Source organism: Tursiops truncatus, chromosome 15 (genome assembly GCF_011762595.2).
Source record: "Tursiops truncatus isolate mTurTru1 chromosome 15, mTurTru1.mat.Y, whole genome shotgun sequence".
Classification (NCBI taxonomy): Eukaryota; Metazoa; Chordata; class Mammalia; order Artiodactyla; family Delphinidae; genus Tursiops; species Tursiops truncatus.
Window position 1 is genome coordinate 7,704,723 of NC_047048.1, and position 22,299 is coordinate 7,727,021.

A 22,299-nucleotide genomic window follows, 5' to 3' on the forward strand; every position below is an offset into this window, starting at 1 on the left:
CTCTCTGGAAAGATGGCTAGTTGATCAGACTGCTCTAGGGAAACACTACTATTATCCTTCAGTATGTACATGAATCAGCCTGTTAAAAGGCAAATTCGACTTAGGAGGTCCAAGGTGGGGCTGAGACTCTGTATTTCTATGCAGCTCTGGGGCTGAGGCTGCTGGTCCCAGGACCACACTTAGGACCAGCTGATCTTTGACGCCTCCTCCAGCCCCAAGTTCCTGCACTTCTGTGATACTGTGATCAGATGACCTCTGAGTTAATTCCCCAGGGGTCCTGGTCGGCTTGGGCAAGGGAAGGCACCTAAGGGGAGTTCAAGGGCCTCCCTCCAGGGGGTATTCTTTCTAGTGCCTCCCACCTGCATCCTCTTAGACCAGTGGTTTTCTGTTTTGTGATTAATAAGAGGGACACCAGTTGCTTCTGACCCTCCTCACTGTGGACATTTGGGACTCTTGGAGTTGGGCTGTTTGGAAAGCTCGGCCCCAAAAGGCATCCACAGAGGCTGGGGCTGGTGTGGCCAGTCGGTTTCAGAGACAAAGGTCCTTTCCACAGTCAAGGTGAACAAAAGAGAGCAAGTGAGAAGAAGGTCATTGTGCCCACAGGTAACTGGCTGGTCGGGCTGAGGGACTTAGTGAACATGACCTTGTTTCTGCAATGCTGTTTTTGTTGCCTGAGGCTCCATCCCTGTCCAAGCCCAGCTCACTCCTGTTCACTCCGCGTCAACCCTGAACTCCGTCACTTTGGATCCAGCACGTATTTTCCAAAGGTTTCCCTCCTCTGGCCAGGTAGCAGGACTGGTGGAAGGGAGCACAGAGGTGGACAAAGCACAGGGCTTCGCCTCACGTTGTACCATGAAGACAAAGCAACCAGTACACAGAGAAACAGAGGAAGACCCCTGTGGACTGGGTTAATCAATGAAGGCTTCCTAGAGGAGGTGAGATTTCAGGGAGGCCTCAAGGATGATAAAGCTAAAGATCACGGAAGTGGATCAGAGGTGAGGATGGGGAGGGGGTGAAGAATGCATGTCCCAGAAAGACTCCCACAGGAAAAGCCTATTCAAGAAGCCCCTCGTGCTTTGGAAAATAGTCTGAAGTTCCTCCAAAGGTTAAACATAGAGTTAACCTTTGACCCAGCAATTCCGCTCCTAGGTATGTACCCAAGAAAGAAGAAATCAAATTGTCCCATGGAAACTTGTACACAAATGTTAATAGCAGCATTATTCACAATAGCCAAATACTGGAAACAATCCAAATGTCCATCACCTAGTGAATGGATAAACAAAATGTGATGTATCCATGCAATGGAATATTATTCAGCCATAAAAAAGAATGAAGCACTGACACAGGCTACAAGGTGAATGAACCTTGAAAACATCACGTCAAGTGAAAGGAGCCAGACACAAAGGACCACATGTTGTTTGATACCATTTATATGAAATTTCCAGAACAGGGAAATCTATGGAGACAGAACGCAGGTTAGTGGTTGCCAGGAGCTGGGGAGGGGGCTGGAGCTGGGGAGGAAAAGGGGGGGTGACTGTTAATGGGTACGGGGTTTCTTTTTGGGGTGATGAAAATGTTCCAAATATGATTGAGGTGATGGTTATACAACTTGGTGAATTGCAAACAAACCATTGAATGGTACGATCTGAATGGGTGGATTCTATGGCATGTGAATTGTATCTCAAAAAGCTGCTGAAAAAGAAAAGAAGAGGGAGCACAAGGGTAGTTCTTGGTCTAAGAGTCAGCAGTCATGTTCTTAGAGCTTTACCCTTGAAAGGCAGCCCTGGTCCCCTCAGCAGCCAATTTTCAGTCTCATCCCTTCCTACCTTCCTGCTTGTATTAGGTCATGTTCCCCAGGAAGCAGAATCTGAGGCAGAAATTTGGGCCCAGGAAGTCTACTGGGAATGGATCAAGATTTTTAAGGGAAGCAGGTTTGAGCAGGGGGAAGGATCGAGCTGCAATGCAGTCACAAAAAAGGCCTCAGCCAATCCCATGGGGTCCACTGAAACTGGGATGACCCATCGGAATTGTCTCACTTTTTATTTTTTTTGTGGTACGCGGGCCTCTCACTGTTGTGGCCTCTCCCATTGCGGAGCACAGGCTCCGGACGCGCAGGCTCAGTGGCCATGGCTCACGGGCCCGGCCGCTCCGCGGCATGTGGGATCTTCCCAGACCGGGGCACGAACCCGTGTCCCCTGCATCGTCAGGCGGACCCTCAACCACTGCGCCTCCAGGGAAGCCCTCGCTGGGATTGTCTCACTTTGAGGCAAGGGGGCTGGGCCTCTATACCCTCTACGGTAACCAGTCATAGGATGAGGGCTGCCCCTGGGGAGGAGTATGACCTTGAACAAGGTGGATGTCTTTGGGAAAGGGACGTCCTTGGGAAAGAATTCAGCTGAGCTCTCCCAGCAGCAGGTGGGACAGAGACTGTCAGTCCTGAAGGGAGGACCTAGGCAGTGCTCCCATTATTCACTATGTGGTTCTTCCAAAGGGCTGGCCGATCCACCCTTCACCTGGTTAAGAGGAGCTTCATCTCCAATAACTGGACCTGTCCCCTTGGCCTCACAGCACAAATAAAATGAGAGAAGGCGGGCTTCCCTGGTGGCGCAGTGGTTGAGAGTCCGCCTGCCGATGCAGAGGACGCGGGTTCGTGCCCCGGTCCGGGAAGATCCCACATGCCGCGGAGTGGCTGGGCCCGTGAGCCATGGCCGCTGAGCCTGCGCGTCCGGAGCCTGTGCTCCGCAACGGGAGAGGCCACAACAGTGAGAGGCCCGCGTACAGAAAAAAAAAAAAAAAAGAAGGCAAACTTGGTTTGAAAGGACTGTTATAGGATATTCTTTAAAAACAACTGCATTATAGAACATTTCTGGAACCCAGTTCTTGACATCTCTTCCATGTCTTCTTTGTTTTGTTTTTTTTTTAACTGAGATAAAATTCACATAACATAGAATTCATTCCTCCTTGTTTTTAAATCTTCTTTTCTCGCCTTCTACTGTTTGAAGGCGTTTGGGTACAAGGCTCACCCTTGAAGCAGCAACACCTCTGACAGTAGAGAAATAAAGATCAGTGGAGCATTTAAAAATGGCAATAATAATGACAGTCATGAGCTGACTTGCTACTTATTGGAGAAATAAGAAGTCACTCCTTATTCAAAGAGATGGGATTCTCAGCTAAGTTATAATATGTCCCTTCTTGGTTATGTATATAAACCACTGAAAAACATTCATGTGAAATAAAAAGAAATGGGCTCTTCCTTTGAATATTCTTTCAGCGAAAAAGGAGGGTTTTTCCGTACTGAATTTACAGTATTGCAGCAGCTTAAAAAAAAAAATAATATACAATGCTCTGTCCCACACATGAAACCAAACTGGATCATCAGATTGCCTGAGTCATCTGAGAAGCCACCTTCCAATACCCAGAGTTCCTACCTCCAAATAAAATTAAGTAGAAAAACAAGCTAAAAAAAAAATCTTTAAATAATTATGGAAGTGGGCAGAGCTTTTTCTGCGATTGAAATGGTTGATAACGCTTGTATGAGGAGTGAAAAACATCTCATATAAATTTAATCTGAGTGTTTTTGTTATTAAAAATCTCATGTGAATCATGAATTATGGGAAACATGACTAGGGAGAGCTGTGAACAAGTTGATTCAAGTATCTTAGGCATCTGATGATCTCACGTCCCAGTCCAGCTTGGCTTCTGGGACTGTCAGGATTTTATCAGGTTCAGAGCTTGCTGATGGCCTAATGCTGGCTCCAAGCCTCAGCTGGCTCCTTTCACAGGCTCAAGGAACTGTGGAGAACCAGGCTGGTCACCAGTGACCACAGTGGGCTGTGGCTGGTATCAGTCTCCCACTCTTAAATATGGAGAAAGAGAAACCCTGGAAATGAAGGGTATGGCGAGATAGACATAGACCTCATGACCCTTGACCTTTGACTCTTAACTGAGGAGTGAACCAGGCTCGTTCCTTCCTTCCCTCATCAAACATTCTTTAAACCGCTACTATGTGCCAGGCCTGTAGGTGGATGGGAATGCAAAGAGAAATAAGACTAGGTCATCTCCTCAGATAGCTTAGTCTGGTGGGAGAAACTAAAAAATTACCAAAACGTGGTCAAAGAGATTGCGGGTAACGTTAGATTCTGGGATGGAATCTGTAACGTGCACTGGGGGCCAAAGGATGGCCTTGACCTCAGGAGTCAAGACCACCTGCCTGCCCCAGAAATTGCCGAGGGTGCGGGTTCAGTCCCCAGTTGGGGAACTAAGATCCCGCAAGCTGTAGGGAAAGAAAAGGAAGAAAAAGAAAAAGAAAAGAAAGAAAGAAAGAAGTCAGTAACAAATCTGGTGCCCTCATGTTAGAAAACTTTAAAAACTCAAGCAGAATAGATGGGCACTGACCAATCAGAGTGCACACTGACTATCAGAGGACCGGCCAGGCTACACTGGTGTGAATGTTTGAGCAGCAGGGAAGAGTCTAGTGTGGCTGGAACGCTGACTGCAGACGGGGAGAGGCAGCATGGAGGCTGAGATGGTGGGCGATGACAATGGGAGGAGAGCCTGAAAGATTAGCAGGAGAGAGACCAGATGAGAGCATTTCAGGATGCTCACCTGCGTGGCCCCGTGGAGTGCCAGGTGGGTGAATCGGTCCCTGTGTCCTGTGTACTTGAGAATACAGAAGCCAGATTTGAGGGAATGAAGGGATGTGAAAAGCAGAGGGGTCTGGGCCATCGGTCTCCATCTTCCACTCTTTGTAAATGCAAAGCCAGCATCCAGCTACTATTTTTTTTTCTTGGCCGCGTGGTGCGGCTTGCAGGATCTTAGTTCCCTGACCAGGCATAGAACCGGGGCCCTTGGCAGTGAAAGCGCAGTCCTAACCACTGGACCACGAGGGAATTCCCAGCATCCAGTTACTTGATGTCCACTTCCCTCACGTCACCCTTGTCCATGACCTAGAAGCCGAAAGCAAGGACAAGCCTGTGCGGACCCGATTGCCACATCATCTTCCAATCCCCTTTTTTTTCAGCTCTCCCTAAGACCTGATGCAGCCCAGCCCGGCCTGGAAGAGAAGTCCGCACTTACCATGACCCTTGGGGGCGCTGCCTCCACCTGGCCTCCTTTAAGAGTTTGGCCAGAGGACTTGAGACAGCCCCAGTGCACCGTGAGCACACTAATGACATCAAGGTGGAACCACAGCCATAAGTCTTAGCCCCAAGAACTTGAACTTCTGCTATGCACCAGACACCATACCAGGTATTTTCCATGCATTACCTATGTTTTAAGTAGGCCCTCCTCCAAATCACAAAGCCACAGAATATACTCCTCAAAATGGGTCCACAGTGGTGGGTGGAGCCCAGCAAGGATGCCAGGCCATACGCTAGATAAGTCTTTGGCAGTGTGACCAGCTCCCGTGCACTTGCCTGCTGGCCTCCAGTAAAACTGCAAATTAGCCCAGATCACAGACCTTCAGAGTTGCTCCCAAATCCTGGAACCCACAAACGTTAAGTTCACCTGTGCTGAGGGTCTATGGAATTATCATCACGTTATAGATGAGGAAGCCTTACTTGTAGTAGAATCTATTCCAATTGCCACCCAGGCTCAGAAACCGCAAGTCTTCCTGGAGAGCGGGGGGTCTCCTATAAGACTTCCCAGGACTTCCCTGGTGGTGCAGTGGTTAAGAATCCACCTGCCAGTGCAGGGGACATGGGTTCGAGCCCTGGTCCGGAAGATCCCACATGCCGTGGAGCAACTAAGCCCATGTGTCACACGTGTCAGGTCTTAGTTGCGGCACGTGAGATCTTTCATTGCAGTGCGTGAGCACTTCGTTGCAATACACGGGCTCTGTAGTTGTGGCGCGTGGGCTTAGTTGCCCCGCAGCATGTGGGATCTTAGTTCCCAGATCGAACCCGCGTCCCCTGCATTGGAAGGCGATTCTTAACACTGGACCATCAGGGAAGTCCCGGCATTTCCAAGAGTCTATAATTCTTAGCTGCCCTTTCCACTCTGTGTGCGGCCAGAAACAGGAATCAAACCATCCCACCCTTTGAGTACATTTTCTGAGTATCTCCTCTCTTAATCCTAAATGCCTTCAGATCAAAACTGCAAAGGACCATTGCATTTCTCAGCCCCAGCAAGAGAAAGTGTTGTTGAATAAGATGGCCACTGATGCCTTCTCTCATTCGACACATCATTATTGACAGAGCCAGGCCCTGGGGACAAAACAGGGAGAGGAAGGAAGACAGACCTTGTCCCTGCCTCACCTGAGGGTAACAGAAAAGATAAGCAAATCAGGGATGCTTTAAAAGGTTGGTATTATGCATACTGAGAACGGGGGTAAAAATGAACCCAATTCCAATTGAATTCCACATTGCTGAGTCGAATTTGTTTTCTTTATTCATTTTCATTCACTTAAATATAAATTAAGTTTATATTTTGAAATTCCTGCTGTATCAGTCAGGGGTCTAGCGGGGAAACAGAATCAAATGCAGATGATTCAAGGGAAGTGAAGAAGGGACTAGGTATGACGTGTGGGCAAAATTGAGGGAGCCAACTAAGGGTGTTGAGGCCGTCCCCTGCGTCCCCCGCCATCAGCAGTAACAGTAACAGCAGGAAGCGGTTCTACCCCGAGGCCTGGGCAAGGGGACTTGGCCATGGGGGCCTGATGGAAGCCAGAGTTGTGGGAGGATGCTCAAATTCCAGAGGCAGAGCGGGAGTGGGGAAGCAAAGTCCCAGCCACTCCTTCCTCCAGTCTCCACCCTCCAACCTCCTACAAAGCAGGCACCTCCATTAGCCCAACCCAATGGGAAACCAGAGTGGAAGGGAAACTACAAGAGTGTCCTCCCTGGGGCTCAGGTATGGGATTCCAGGGCAGACAGTGGCTGCAGGGGTGGAGGAGGTTCACAAGAATAACTGTAAACTTTGCAAGCATTGGAAGGGGGCTCCTCAGGGAAAGAGGCGAAGGTGTCCAGGGCGAAAGCATTCCACGGGAGAATGTTGCTGCGATGGCAGATTTGTTGAGAAAGGAAGAGTCTTAGCACAGAAGGAAAAGGAAAGTTAGACTAGTCGGTTAGTCCGGGCTCGGGTGCGTGATTTAGTCTCAAGATGGGAGAAATGGGAGGGCGGGGTAGGCGACCGTGGTGGTTCCTCCCTGGCCTGTCTGTATTGATCAACTAAACCGATAACCGCCAGCTGTCTCCATCCCTTTGTGCCGTGAATTCACAGCCATAATGTGTGTGCATCTGGCCCTTCACGAGAGTTCATGGAGGCTGAGTAACGTCTGGAGGGAGGAAAAAAAAAAAAGGCTGCGTGTGGCAATATGATCCCCAGCAATGGACAGCTGGTGATAGAGGGGCTTTCAATCTTTTTTTCTGTCTCGGGCTGAGCAGCTAAGTCTGGTGTTTAGCTGTATTTTGTATTGATTTCCAAAATGACAAAGAAAATTTCCAGAGCTGTCAAACACGAGACATTTGTGAAATGAAGTGGCGTTTCATTGCGATTTCGGCTTTCCTCGTCGTCTATTATGGATATTTCATTAGCAATTAGTCAGAAACTTTTGAAGCTAGCTTTGGAGTTTGTCGTTGAGAGCTTTCATGTCAATTTCCTGTAAAACACAAGAAACATCACTGCTATAAATAAAGCACAAGGCTCAGCACGGAGGGAGAGAATGCAATGCAGAAAGGCAAAGATAATCTCCAAGTATATGCAATTATGAAAAATAGAATAACAAAGTAGGCAATGTTTCAAATTAAGTTCCTAAATGTACATTTCATTTAAGTTTAATAAAATATCACTTAGATTGCAGTAATACCATTTAATTATTAAAAATCCTATCCAACCAGATTAATAACTATGTAAAAGATGCTCGTCTAAATTCTATATTTCCCCTCCGTTCAGCAGTCCCTCATGATGAAGACTATCCCTCATTTTAGAAAGAATTCTCTTCGGTCCCTCAAAGACCTGCTGAGAACTCATTTTTAACTCTGTAAATTATTTACATCGGAATCTTGGAAACACAAAGCAAACTAGGGCAGTTGTCATGGATGCGTCATTTTAAGTTTATTTTTCACCTACTCTATCTTCTTGGGCTCAGGCCAATTTTAAAGAAACATCATTCACAATGGTCTACAGCTAGCTTGTGCTGGTACACGTGCTAGGTATCTTCCCAGAGAGTGGACATCTCTTACTACTCTTTGCAACAAGTCCCTGAGGCAAGTATTATTGCCCCCATTTTATAGACGGGAAAAGAGAGGCTTGAGGATGTCACAGCCAGTAAGCAGCCTGATCTGACCCCACGTGTCCCGCCTCACCATTTTCTGCTTTCTCCATGAAAACACACTGCTAGGGCAACTTGTAATAGTTACCTACTATAATTCTCAGCATCGTTGTTCACATCAAATTCCATTGCCATGTTCCATTGATCTGGCTTTTGTTGGATCAGTAGCAACCTTAACGCCTGATAACAGGAGTGGGGCCGACCCCCTTCCATGAGATGCTGTCTGAGTGTCTCTAAATTGATGGTTTTATTAACCAGTGATACGCCATGGAAATTCAGTCTCACAGGGTAAGAGTTTGGGGACCTGGCAACCAGACAGGATGTGCTGGGGGAAGTTTCTGTCTACGTTTAAAATATGTTTTTGAAGTTTCTCCTGTCCTTTTGTGGTTGCTTTCTACTTGATGGTTATTGTAATCTCGGCCTCGGGGCACTAAGCAATCAGACCTCAGTTCCTCGATGGGATCTATGTTGGGTGGGAAGGCTGTGTTTATTCCACAGAATCCATTGCTGCTTTCATTGAGTTTGGGCTTCAGAGCCTTGGGACTCAGGGAGAAGCTTCAGGGATTCGCTCAACCTCAGCACCGTGCTGGCAAGTCAGGGTGATGAGGCCAGTGGCTCAAGAGTAGAGGCCCAGAGTCTGAGAAAGGCAAGACCATTACCCATGGTTACAGCAGAGCCCAGAATGTGAAAGGTTGTATGTGTGCGTGTGGCCACGGGGGCGTGGGGGTGGGGGAGGGGATGGTGGGAAATGACATATGGTCCCTCCTGCTTTGTGAACTGGGGGACAAGGAGACAGGGCCTTCCACTCCCAGTACTATTTACTCTTCCAGAACTTACAAGACATTGAAGGAACCTTGATCCACAGACCCCTGGCCAGGGGTCTCATTCACTACCTCCAGGGACAAAGGTGACTCACCGTGGGCCCTTACTATATGACTTGAGGACAAAGTAACAATTGTTAATTGCAGGTCCTCCAGGAAGGGATGATGTCACTTCCAGCTGCGGGTCATTATTTGTGAGTATTTAGGAGGGCCAGGGGCACATAAGAGCACCTGCTTTTCCTTTTTTAAAAAATATACTTTATGGGCTTCCCTGGTGGCGCAGTGGCTGGGAGTCCGCCTGCCAATGAAGGGGGCGCGGGTTCATGCCCCGGTCCGGTAAGATCCCACATGCCGCGGAGCGGCTGGGCCCGTGGGCCGTGGCCGCTGGGTCTGCACGTCCGGAGCCTGTGCTCCGCAACGCGAGAGGCCACAGCATTGAGAGGCCAGCGTACCGCCAAAAAAAAAAAAAAAAAAAATATATATATATATATATATACTTTATTTTTTAGAACAGTTTTATTTTAATTTTTTGGCCGTGTGACACGGCTTGCGGGATCTCAGTTCCCTGACCAGGGATTGAACCCGGGCCCACGGCAGTGAAAGCACCGAGTCCTAACCTCTGGACTGCCAGGGAATTCCCTAGAACGGTTTAGATGTGCAGAAATATTGAGCAGATAACGCAGAGAATTTCCATATTAGGATCCCCATCAACATCTCGCGTTAGTATGGTACATTTGTTACAATTAATGACCCGTATTGATGTGCTATTATTAACTAAAGTCCACAGTTTACATTAGGGTTCACTCTTTTTAAAAAAATTCATTATTTATTTATTTATTTAAAAATTTTTATTGAAATATAGTTGATTCACAGTGTGTGTTAGTTTTAGGTGTACAGCAAAGTGATTCAGTTATGTGTGTGTGTATATATATACAATATATTATTTTTTCACTTTCTCTTCCCTTATAGGTTATTAAAAGATATTGAGTACAGTTCCCTATGCGATACAGTAGGTCCTTGTTGGTTATCTATTTTATATATAGTAGTGTGTATATTTTAATCCCAAACTCCTAATTAGGGATTAGGACTCCCTCCCCCACCCTAGGGTTCACCCTTTGTTATATATTCTTTGGGTTTTGAGAAATGCATAAGGGTAGGTATCCACCATTGCAGCATCATACAGAATACTTTTTCCGCCCTAAAACTGCAGTGTTGTGGACCCATTCCTCAGGCAGTTTGATCATCCTGAAATTTAGCAGAAACCATACTCCTGGAACAAGAACGTATGGACCAGTGTTATCCTCCGATGGGCTGTGAACATTCTATGACGTGGAGCTGGGCTGGTGAACAAACACTGTGATAGCTATGGAAAGAGTTAGAGACAGAAAAGTAAAAAACGGTTATTGAGGGATAGTGAGGCCAAAAATCCCTTCTGGAGTGAGGAATAAGGTGGAGGAAGCCTAAAACTTCACTGAGGGATGTCCATGCCCACCTCTAATGCTTCTGGTGTATTAACTCTTTAATCTTACAAGGTAGGTGCAATAATTATTCTCTTTCGCAGATAAGGAGGTACAGGCAGGGAGTTTAAGCAGCGTAAGTCCAAGGAAACAGATTTTCCTGTTTAGGAACTAGGATTTGAATTCAGGCAGCCCGGTATCAGGGAATGTGTTCTTAACCTCCATCGTTAGGCGGAAGTTTGCTACATCACTTCCTCTCAACTTCACCCCAGCCCTATGGGATGGGTCAGTTATGATTCAGATATTCCAGGTGAGGACAGAGAGGCTCAGAGAGGTTAGGTAAGCAGCTCGAAGCCGCCCAGCTACAAAGCTACAGAGCCTAGGGTTTGCACGCAGGTCTGTCCCGTCTGAAGTCCATGCCCGTGACCTTCTCTGCCCCTTGGCCCGGTCTCCTCTGAGAAGGAGGGTGGGTGAGGATTTCGCTCTTCTGCTTCTCTGAATAGTGGTCGATGCAATTGTTCCAGGGAGCTCGAGGGAGGCAGTTTTTAAGAGAAGCAGCGACAGGAAATTTGGTCTATTGTTTGAAACAAGAGGTGCAAACAAGTCTCCTCTTTGAAGTGCTGAATACCAAATTCTGCTGGGAATGGAAAGGCGAGAAGCTACAAGATTCCTGAGCTGGTGTCAAATGCGCACGGCGGAGGGCAGGAGGGGAAGAGGCGGCCCTCGGAGAAACTGGGGCAGGATTTGTTTGAAGGGAACATCTTAAATAGATCAGGCTACAGAGGACAGAAGCAGGGGGCCAGCGATCATTCTTTAGTTTCCTACGGGAGCCCGTTTTTGAAGGAAAACATAGCATCCAAATGTGGGGATAGGAGGCGACCGGCTCAACAGTAAAATGCAGAGCGGTTGCAACAGAAAACAAAACCAAACCCGCCACCTGGTCCGACTCGGTTGGTAATAAAATGCTATCGGATGAACGGAGCTTGTGTAAACGAATCCCACCTCCCACTCACAAGTCAGCATTAAATTTTGGAACGAGAGAGGGGAAGATACCGAACTTGGGATTACTTGCAATCACTTTACTAAACTTCATGCCTTCAACTCTGATAGTGTATCCACGACCCCACCCTCCCAGCCAGACGCGTAGCCAGAAAGGGATTGTTAATCAGATACTTCCCCCGACAGTCCATTAGACCAGACTCCCCTAAGGTGAAGAAGTCAGAACCCCGGGCAGTTAGCAAAGAGATTCCCAGCGATGACTAGGGAAATACACCCGTCGCCAGCCGCTTAGATTGCCAAATATCCTGTCTTCCTGGACTTAAGAGGGACTTTTGACTCTGCCATTGTCTCTCATTTGCAATCGATGTCTCATTCAAGACCAAGGTCAGGTGATCAATCTTTATTATAGATGCCCTGGACCAGGGTGTCTGGAGCCTCCACTGCGGCAGAGAAATATGTCTGGAGACGACAGCTCCGCCGAGAAGGATTACTCGCCAGCAGGCTGCTGCAAGGTAAGATGGAGGGATCCCTCCTGGGCAGGTAATACTCTGGACTTCCTGAAGGCGTGAAAGAGAGGCGACCTGTCCGACGACCCAGGTAAGCTCTGACCAGGTTGGGGCTCAGGTGTGACGGAGCAGCTGCAGGTAAGCCTATGGCGGTGCAGAAAGCCCAGATTTGACTCACCAGTGAGCAGGTCACATTGGAGAAGTCTCTTCATCTCTCCGAGCCTCAGTCTTCTTTTTTTTTTTTTTTTTTTTTTTTTTTTCAGTCTTCTTATATGTAAAAGGGGAATAAGGCTTCCTGCCTTGCAAACCTGCTTCGAGGATCAGAGATAAAGGTGTGTAAAGCGCAGGACAGAGGGCAGATGCTGGATGGATAATAATTGTTATCAGGTGGTTTTACAAGTAGAGATAACTCTTCCAGGCATGTGCCTTTCAATCTGGCCTTTCCACCCTCAGGACATCAGCAGATGATAAGATGTCCTGCATTGGCTCTATCCCCAGCCCCCTTCCAAGAGTTTCCATAAATATGTTTTATTTGGGGGAGGTCAGACCTGAGAAGTCCCCAGAGGGGAAAGATGTCCAAGGGAGGTGCATGGCTAAGGCAGAACGGGGCTGGGTGCCTCGGATCTAGGTGTCTCAGGAGCCGTATCTATGAGCTATGGCAACGCACCTGCGTGTGTTTGGGTTTTCAGGGCCTTTACCTCCATCAGATATTATTTTCTTATCCCATCAAATAACCTATAAGATGGAACCAGTTACATGTTTTTAAAGTCTTTTCAGCCAGATTTTAGACTCTCACCAGGGCAGGAGCTACTGCATTTCAGTGGCTTTATGTACACCCCCACCCCCGCCACCTTGCCATCCCACCTGCTCCCCTAGTGCACATGCCCGTGTACACACACACACACACACACACACACACACACACACACCATACCAGCCTGATACAGACTTCAGGAGCAACTGCAGATTTGAATCAACTTTATTTCACGTTGCATTTGGGAAAGCAGGAAACTTGGCTTCTCTGTTGGTGGTTGTGGTCTCAGCCCTGATTTCTGAAATGAAAGATCCCAGGTAAACAGGCCTGGAAGCAGAATATTAGGATAGCCCTCCCCAAGGTCAGACCTATGAAAGATTTTATTCTGGTAATGAGGGCTTACATTGCCAAAACAAAGAAGGCTGAAGGATTACAGTGCGCTGTGGCATGAAGAATGTAAGTCAGGAAAGTGAAAGGGGTTTAATAACCAGCAATGACATGGCACAGGATGGGAAGGCCATGAGGAGAGTTCCCCTCTCACTCTGAGATTTCTTCTCGCGGTGCTCAGCTGTCCAACGGAGAAGGAGTAGGGAACTCCCTCAGGCTCCAGACCCAGCACACAGTAGGCCCTCAGTAAATATTTGCTGGAGGAATAAGTAAATAAACACATCAGTTGCTTCAGAAAGGCATTTGGGAGGGTGCAGCTGAGATCATGACATTAAGAGGTGATCAGAAAATTGAACAGGTGCTTGGAAGCCTGACTGAGAAATTCAACCTCTCCGTCAAACAACTTTTTGGTGCTCTGAACCTCAGTTTGCTCTTCTGTAAAATGGTATTAAGATATAAGCGGGAGTGCAGAGAAACAAAGTTAGGGTAGGTGGATATAATGCAGTTGAATGAGATTAAATAATAACAGCTGACTTTTATTGGGCGCTTAGTGTATGCAGGTAGAGCTCAAAGCGTTTTCTGTGGATTTTCTTGTTGAAGTCTCCTGCACGTAATGAAGCACGCGCTTCTGCTGTGGAAACTGAGACTACGCAAGGTTAGACATCACGCTCAAAGTCAAAGCGCTTTTCACCAGAATTTCAGTCCATGTCTGACCCTGTGGTTATGTGCTTCAATGCAAACTGCTTCTCCTTAGCTCTGCTGTTGAGATGCTGGCTCGACTGATAGGACAAGGGTCTTTTTTGACGTGGTGAGTTGGAAATGGGAGCTCAGTAGGAATGGGTCATTTGCAGCAACTGCACGTCACTTGGCATCACCACAGCTCGTCATCCACAGTGGAGGACTCCCACTTGCCTCTTCCAAGATACCACCAGCATCTTCCCATTTGGCCAGCCTTTAAGATCTCAGCCTGCTCTCCACCTCCTGAGCTCCCAGCTGAACAGCCCACGTACCATTTCCCTTCTTTGTATGAGTTTAGTCTGTGCTGCATTGTGCCTGCTTTTCCTGACCCCAAATACCCTCCATCCTTCTTTCCAGCTCTTACATCCTGCCCTGTCCAGCACCCCATCATTTCCGAAATCTTTCGCTCATCTAAACTGAGAATGAATCTCAGTTCATTGCTCACATCCAAGCTCATGCTATGGCATGTATCAGCCTTTTATCAGTTCCTTTCCTGGATATTGTTTGTCTTCTGCTTAAGTTGAATCATTGTTCCTCACCCCACCCACACGTTATTGCTCTATTCCCCCCAAAACTGTAAGCTTCTAAGGGCAGAGACCTTTTCCACTGTTTCTGTGTTTCTTTATAGTGTCTGACAGAGTACTTTGCTCAACAGATAGTGATTGGTGATTGGACAGTGGACATCCCAGCATTCCTGGTTACATCCTTATCTGCTCCCCAACCCCCAAACCTTTTTAAAGAACACAGAATCCTGCACAGCCAGTTTGGCATGTGGCCTCATATCTGACTTCAATTTCTCTCAAACACCTTTGTCTTTTTGGCATCTGGCCTCATATCTGACTTCAGTTTCTCTCAAACACCTTTTGTCTTTCCTGCTGTGGAAACAGACTTCGCAAGGTTAGACATCGTGCTCAAGGTCAAAGCGCTTTTCACCAGAATTTCAGCCCACGTCCGACCCTGTGGTTATATGCGTCAGTAAAACCGCTTCACCTTAGCTCTGCCGTTTAGATGCTGCCTGGACAGATAGGGCAAGGGTCTTTTTTGACTTGGTGAATTGGGAATGGGAGCTCAGTGGGAATGGGTCATTTGCAGGAACTTCAGGTCACTTGGCATTACCACGGCTCATCATCCAAAATTGTGGACTTCAATTAGCATTAATAGAATAACACTTCGCACCTTTATAGGATCTTTCCTTAGAGAACTCAAAAGCATTTTACAAGGAAATATTAATGATTCCCATTTCACAGGTAGGAAACCCGAGGCAAAATCAAACAGTGGCTCAGTGGCAAAATTAGGACATGATTTTTTTCTTTGTTTTCAATTGTCTACGTAATCACTAGATCATGCTATCCCTTCTAGGTTAGAGTTAAATTACTGTTGAAAGACACGACACACCAAGCTTTTCACCAGCCTTACTTTAAATAATATTTGCTCTTTTCCTGCATTATAAAAGTAGCCTATGCTCATGTAGAAATTATATAAAATACAGAAATATTAAAGAAGATAACACTTACCCATAAATTCATTGTCCAGAGACACCTACTGTTCTTTCGGTATCCTACGTGTCTGTGGAACACGTTATTCTTTGTGACTGAGCTCACCATATATCCTGTTTTCCTCTTAAGTACTAAACATTTCTCCATGTCGCTATGTATTTTACTAAACATAATTTTTAATGGCTACACACTTTCGTCATTTATTTAATCATTTCGGTACTGTTGGACTTTTATGTTGTCCCATTTCGTTGTTTTTGGTTTGTTTGTTTTGTTACCAGAAATACTTCTGGGATGAAAGTATTTGCATTTTATTCTTTTCTTTAACATATATGCTTTCCAGATTGTGTGTGTGTGTGTGTGTGTGTGTGTGTGTGAGTGAGAGAGCATTTTAATAAGAAAAAATTATTGCTAGATTAGAGGCCCACTTTCCTGGCTTCTCCCTTCTATCTCACACACAAACAAAATTTTGACATCCTAGGAGATTCTGCTAGCTACTTAAACCTCTAAAGATATCCTAATACAGATTCTCAAAGCTGACACTAGATCAAATATTTACTGTGAATGAAGCTTGAGGGAATGAAAAAAGTTTTGTACTCCCCGCTAGATAGATCAGCTTCCCTCTTTTCCATAGGAACAAGCTTTCAAAATCTTACAAACCACACTTACCCAGGAAAAATATAATATACAGTCTGACAGTGCTTATGACAAAAGAAAATCTAATTACATTTCGTGAAAACAAGTCTTCATTCAACTCCAACTGTACAACTGCAGAGATGTGTCATCAAGGATCTTGGGGAGAAACAGAACAATATTTTGCTTCATGTCATGAATACAATTAAAAAAAAACAAAACTGTGGTGTCCCTGCCCTATATGTCCTGGCACCAGGGACATAGTTGTGTGTTTAAAATATTGGATGGCAAACTGATATCATAAGAACAATATTAATAATGAAAGGTCAATATAAATAGAATGCATAGGGGTCATATCTCCCAGGAGGAAAGAAAAGGAACTAATATATGGTCTTAGCACAGAACTTGAACTTGCATTAAACAAGATAATAATAATATTTATATAGTCCTTTACATACTTCAAGCCTTTCATGCTATGATGATGTACACTCTTAATTCCTAGTGGTTCAGCCATGTCATCAGTGAGAGTCATATAGGATGGTATGTATTTCAATAGCATACAGGAAATATGTAATATGACACATATGTGGGCCTCTCATGAGGAGGAAGAAGTAAAAAGGGGAAAATGAGATGTGATATTCTAATAAACTCTAAATTTCGAGAAAGTTTATATTAGAATATAAGTTTGGTAACAAAGAGACTGGGGCAGGGGGCTGTGTGGCCGGTGAGATGGGGTTTGGGCGCTTGTGGGGTGATGAGAAGCCCTGGGTCCCTGTTAGGGGTTTGGAAGTCCCAAGGTAGTGAGCCCTTGAGTCCATTAAGCTAGATGTATTTTCCAAGCGTAAGACGGAGCTCTGTCTGAAAGATCCAACTGCGAGCTTTTTTGTTTAAGACACGCAGAGAACAGAACGTAATCGTTAGAGGTGTGGAAAGACACCTAGAGCTAGTGGCACTGACATATGCTGTCCAGAAGTGGAAAGCAGACTTAAATGGTGGGCCAGAAATTAAGTCTTTGAAGATTCCAAAAAGGGTCTTGGAACTGAGCGACGCTGTCACCAGAGAGAGGCTGAGGGGGTTGGTGAATAGGAGAGTCTAATTGTTTAGAAATCATTATAGTTTGTTCTTACAAGTTTGGCAGGTTCTTGGTACAATTATACAACTACACATACATTTGGCATATAGAGATGAATTATGTATTCTGCATGTAATTACATGTAGCAAAGTGTGTACTTTTATTTGGTGGGTATTTACATAGTACAGGGAATCGTGTACTCAGAAATAATTAGCATAAAGTATTATTTAAAAAACAAAAAAAAAGTTGTTTGGTTTTTCTCGAGCTTCAGAAAAAAAAAGAATCTGGAATCTTCCTTTCATTTATTCCAACAGTCCATGCCAAATTGTTCTGGAAGGCCATCGCCAAAGACAAAAGGAAGACACTGTAATTTCCCTCTGCTGTTCATCATCTTTTGATTTAAGGAAAAGGCCTTTTCAAATTTAAAGTGTCTCAATACTTCTGTCTGGCCTTAGATATTCCTAAATTTAAAACATTTTCAAATTCAGTCAACTTGAATGAATACCTAGATATAAATTTTCAGCTTCTATATTTGTAAAACTGAGACTCTTGTATGACTCATTAGGAGTATGAATAATTTTTTTACCGTGCATCAAAAAGTAGCCATGTCTTTATGTTTATCTGTGAATAAGTTATGAAGGAAACATTTAGCATTATATATTGTCTCTGGTTATCTGACGTATTTCTTGTTGGAAACAATTCAAAACCAGTTCTAATTCGGATGCAAAAATATTCAGAAAGTGAATTAAGGTTTTAGAGCTGAATCTCTTTTGAGTTTTCTTTTTAAGCATATCACATAGGACAGAAGATTTCTGAATTTTTTCATTATTCTTGGCGTTGGCTTAAAAACTCTATTCTCCAACTTTTTCTGGAGATAAAGTTTCTAAGTGAAACTTAATTTTATGAGTTCATTATAAATAAGATCTTAGAACATAGAGACTCTTTTGTGAGGGATAAAGAGGATGGCTTTTTTTATAATGCCCTAATTGTAAGACATTTTTCAGTTTGGAAGAAATTCTTGATGGTTAATTCCTTCAAGGAATTAGGTTAACTATATCAGAACGATTACTAAATTAGAATCTTTAGGAAACAGGGTAATATATTTTCCTTTCTTGGGGCTATCAAAGGAGGACCAATTTAGTAATAATCAACCCATATGGCATTTTAGAGAATTTGCCAATTTTCACCTTAATTGATTTAATCAACTATATGTAGCTGTTGGGAGACAGGAGGGTCCACCAACGCCGGGAGGGCAGGAAAGTGTGAACTTCTGAAAGTGCTTTACAGTGTTCTGTAAGTTACATTCATTAGTATTATCACATCCCCATTATAGGCAAAATAAAATGGGTCAGAAAAGAAATTTAGGCATTCTGGATGCATATTTATTTGTCTGATCTGGTGCGAAACTGTAATTATTTAAAGGGTTCAGGAACAAACATCATTTTGGTCAGTCTTCCCATCTGATTACTTGGGGCTTGATTTTTGAAAGATTGGGATGGTGAATTAGTCATATACTTGGGAACTGTGAGCTTTCTTTCCCTAAAGGGAGAGCCAGAACATCAGTGTCTCCGGGTTGTTTTTCTTGTGCTTCATTCTAAGTAATATTGTTTTCAAGTCAAGACACTTCTCATTTCCTGGGCCAGTTATCTTACTAACCTGCCTCTGTCTCACACTTCACTCTGGGTTCTTATAGCCATTATTCCATTGTCTTTGTAGACGCTAATAGAGATCTAGGTCCTAAAACCTTTCCATTTTCTGAATATTTTATACAGTACACAGCTTGTATAGATCCACTATATTTGGATGTCAGCAGGTCCTCCTGATCTACCAAGGGGAGGCTGAAAGTCAGTATAAAAAGAAAGAAAGAAAAAGAAAGAAAGAAAGAAAATAGCCTTTTGAAATAGATATAATTTGTTCTTATTCTATGTCTATACTCAAGAAAAAGATAATGTACTTTAACAAGTTTTTTTAGGTCTCTGCTGATTCTTTCAGGCAGCTAAGGGAATTTTTGATCAGTGATTTATCTGAAGTGCTTTTCCTTTAAAATGGTAACATTTTGTGGTGCTGGTAAAGTTATTCTAAACCCTTTTCCCCCTGTAGAGAGCAATTAGCCTTGTATATCTCAAAACTTTGGTAGAAGAAATCGAAACTTTATTTAAATAGAGCTTAACATTTGGGCCATTCAACGTAGTGCTTTTTCGACTAAGTCCAGTTAGCATGTAAATAACGTAAGTATAACCTGAAATGTAACAAGGGTATTTAATACTCATTCAAATTTATTTCTGAAATATTGCCGTGGATTCAGAATCCTGAATTCCAACCAGATGTATTTCTGGAGTATTACACAGGTCATATATATTTCACTTTTTTTTTGGTTCAAACCCTGGGGATCGACACGATAATTAGATTGAGAACATCTGCACCAAATCCAAACCATTTCCCTGATCCTTCCTTGAGCCTTCCCCACGGGAGGGTTTTTTTTTTTTTTTAAGCCCTTGCACATTTTATTTGTCTAGGTACCTTTCGGGCAATTCCGAGGTCTCACCTGCCTGCCACTGCACAAATAGGAGGGGAAGGCAGACGTACCCTCAAGTGTGGGAGCGGGAGGAATCTTTACATGTGGCATTTCGTCGGGACGGGAATCGCTAGAGGTGGCACTGCTGTTTCCCGCTAGGGGCCTGGCTTTGGGACAGGGCGTGGCCAAGCGCGGGGCGCGCGGGTGGGCACGTGCGCTGGGACCAGAGGACGCGAGTGTCGGGGCGCCGCTGCCCTCTACCGGGCGGCGCGGTCGGAGCTGCAGCGCGGTCGCTAGCCGCCTGCGCGCGCGGGCTCGGTCGCCCCACGCCGAGCCGGCCCTAGGCGTCCCGAGGTCGGGAGTGCCCTGCTTGGCGCGGCGTCACTGCATCTGGGGCCAAGGCTCCCGGCGCCCGCCCGCTCCCACCCACCTGCTTCCTGCCCTTGCTGCGGCTCAAAGCTGCCGCCGGGACGCCCAGGGAACCCCCCCTAAAGACCTCGGGAGTCGCGCGTTGTCGAAATTGAGGCTCCTGGTCGCCAGTGGCAGACCTGGGGGCAAGTGTGTTCTCCAAATCTCGGGGACTTTCACTTCCAGTCCCTTCATTCAAAAATGTTGAGTTCACTCCAACGATCAACGCTAAACCCTCGAACTCAGTTGAAATGCAATTATATCCCACTTACATGTTTTGTGTTCCTTACAGATTTTATTTACATATAATTTTCGAGATTGAGGAATGTGGGTATTTGTTTTAACTAATTACACGTTAAAAGAAGGGCGGGAGAGTAAAAGTACAGTATTCCTACTGGAAACTCAAACTCACGTGTGTTATAATCAATTAAAGATGACGACCATAAAACGCGTACTTCTTGCCAGGTTTCTTCGAAGAAAGAAATCAAAAGAGAATTGACTTTGGGGTTTATATTTTAGCATTCCTGTAAACTAGGGACCATGCTTTTTGTTATGAGCGTACCCACACTTTCCAAGTTTTTGCACCCAAACCGATGTGTCTGAACTACAGGAAGTTTCTAAGGCTGTTCCGCTTAAGCGGTGCGGGGGGATACAGAACTGGGCTCCAAGACTTTTCCTGTCGTGGCCTAAGCTGGCGCAGCTCCGGCGGACAGGGGCCATCGGGACCCCCGGCCACCAGGGGCGCGGTGCGGCGCGGGGACCGCGCGGCCACTGTGCGGGACATTAACGTGTGCAGCGACACGGGGGTCAGGGCTGCTTTCCCCCGGCTCCAGTGCCCCCAACATGAAACGCCGTTCGTGTCTGGCTCGGTCTCTGAATCCGGCTGGGTCGCAGGGAGAGGGTGTGCGGCAGCCGACCGCCAGAGCGCCTCACACCAGCGCCGCAGCCGTGGGCCGGGTGCACGCGGGGTCGGGGCTCGGGCAGGTGGTCGCGGCGGCTCCGCGCGCTCGGCGCCCTGCCGGAGGGCGAGTGAAAGCGGCGCGGGGCCGGTGCCCTTCCCAAACGGCCGCCCGCTCCCAACAGAGGGCCCAGAAGGGGCTGCGCTGCGTCGCCGCCCGAGACCGCGACCCCCGGCGCCCGAAAACCGCCCCAGGTGAGCCGGGCCCGGGGCCTCCTGCGGGGGCCCGGGGCGCCCCTCCCGTCGCCCTCCAGCGCCCCCTCGGGGCCGGGGAGGCGGCCGCCGCCCGCAGGGGCCGGGGGCTCGGGAGGGGCGGGGGTCGCGGGCCTGGCGGCGGGCGCGGGGGGAGGGGGCAGGGGCCGCGCACGCGAGGCCCGGCGGCCGCCGCCGCGCCCTCGGGCTCCGACTCCGGCTCCGGCTCGGGCTCGGGCTCGCCATGGCTGCGGCGGCGCCGTGAGGAGGAGTCCGCGTCCTCCGTGGCGGCGGCGGCGGCCGGCTCCAGGCCGGGTTTTGGCGCCGCCCGCCTGCTGCCTCCTGGCGGCTCCTGAACTCCAGCCCCCTCTCTATCAGCCTCTCACTCCGTCTCAATATGTCTCAAGATGGCGGCCAATGTGGGATCGATGTTTCAATATTGGAAGCGCTTTGATTTACAGCAGCTGCAGGTCAGGCTTCTCCTCGCTCGGCCTCTCGCCCGGGGGTGGGGGCTGCGGGCGGTCGCGGCCTCCCCCGGGGCTCCGGGCTGCCCGGCCGCCGGGGGGCCGCGGCGGAGGGGAGGAGGGGGGTGCCGGGGAAAGCGGGGCCGAGTCGGGGATAAGTCCCTCTCGCTCCCCGGCCCCCATTGATAACTCGCTTGATCAGAAATTGATCCTCTTTGTTCAATTCATCGATCAGCCCAAGATGGCGCCGGGAGCCGCCGCCGCCACCGCTGCCCCCGGTGTCGGCCCCCACCCCGGGCGCCCCCCCGGCCCTGCGCCGCCGCCGCCACCGCCGCCGCCGCCGCCGCGGGACCGGGGAGGGGGCGGCCCCGGCGGTCCGCGGGGTGCGCGCGCGAGCGGGGAGCGGGCGGCGGGCGGCGGCGGCGGGCGCTGCGCCGGGAGGGGGCTGCGGCCCGGCGGCGGCGCCCGACCGCGCGCCCCGCGCCCCCTGCCCGCCGTATTCCCGGGGAAAGTTTGTGGGGAGTTGCTGTGGGGGTGAAGCGCCTGCCTCTCCAGGAGGAGCAGCCGCCGCCACTGCCGCCGGCGCGGCGGAGCTGGGGCTGGTGGCGCTGTGGTGCCGCCGGCTCGGGGGAGGGT

At 47.5% G+C, this 22,299-nt stretch overlaps 1 protein-coding gene across 6 annotated transcripts in view; it reads left to right on the forward strand.

Moving 5' to 3' along the window:
• Positions 1–21,450: 21,450 nt before the first annotated feature.
• Positions 21,451–22,299, forward strand: part of CUX1 (cut like homeobox 1) — a 348,779-nt gene continuing 347,930 nt past the window's right edge. For 5 of the 6 annotated variants that reach the window (XM_033839699.2, XM_073791974.1, XM_073791975.1 and 2 more), the window contains exon 1: positions 21,578–21,669. In XM_033839699.2, coding sequence (XP_033695590.1) covers positions 21,607–21,669 — 63 coding nt within the window. In that variant the 5' untranslated portion in view covers positions 21,578–21,606. Of the gene's footprint in view, positions 21,670–22,299 lie in introns of all 6 variants that reach the window. The other variant, XM_033839695.2, reaches the window with a different exon arrangement.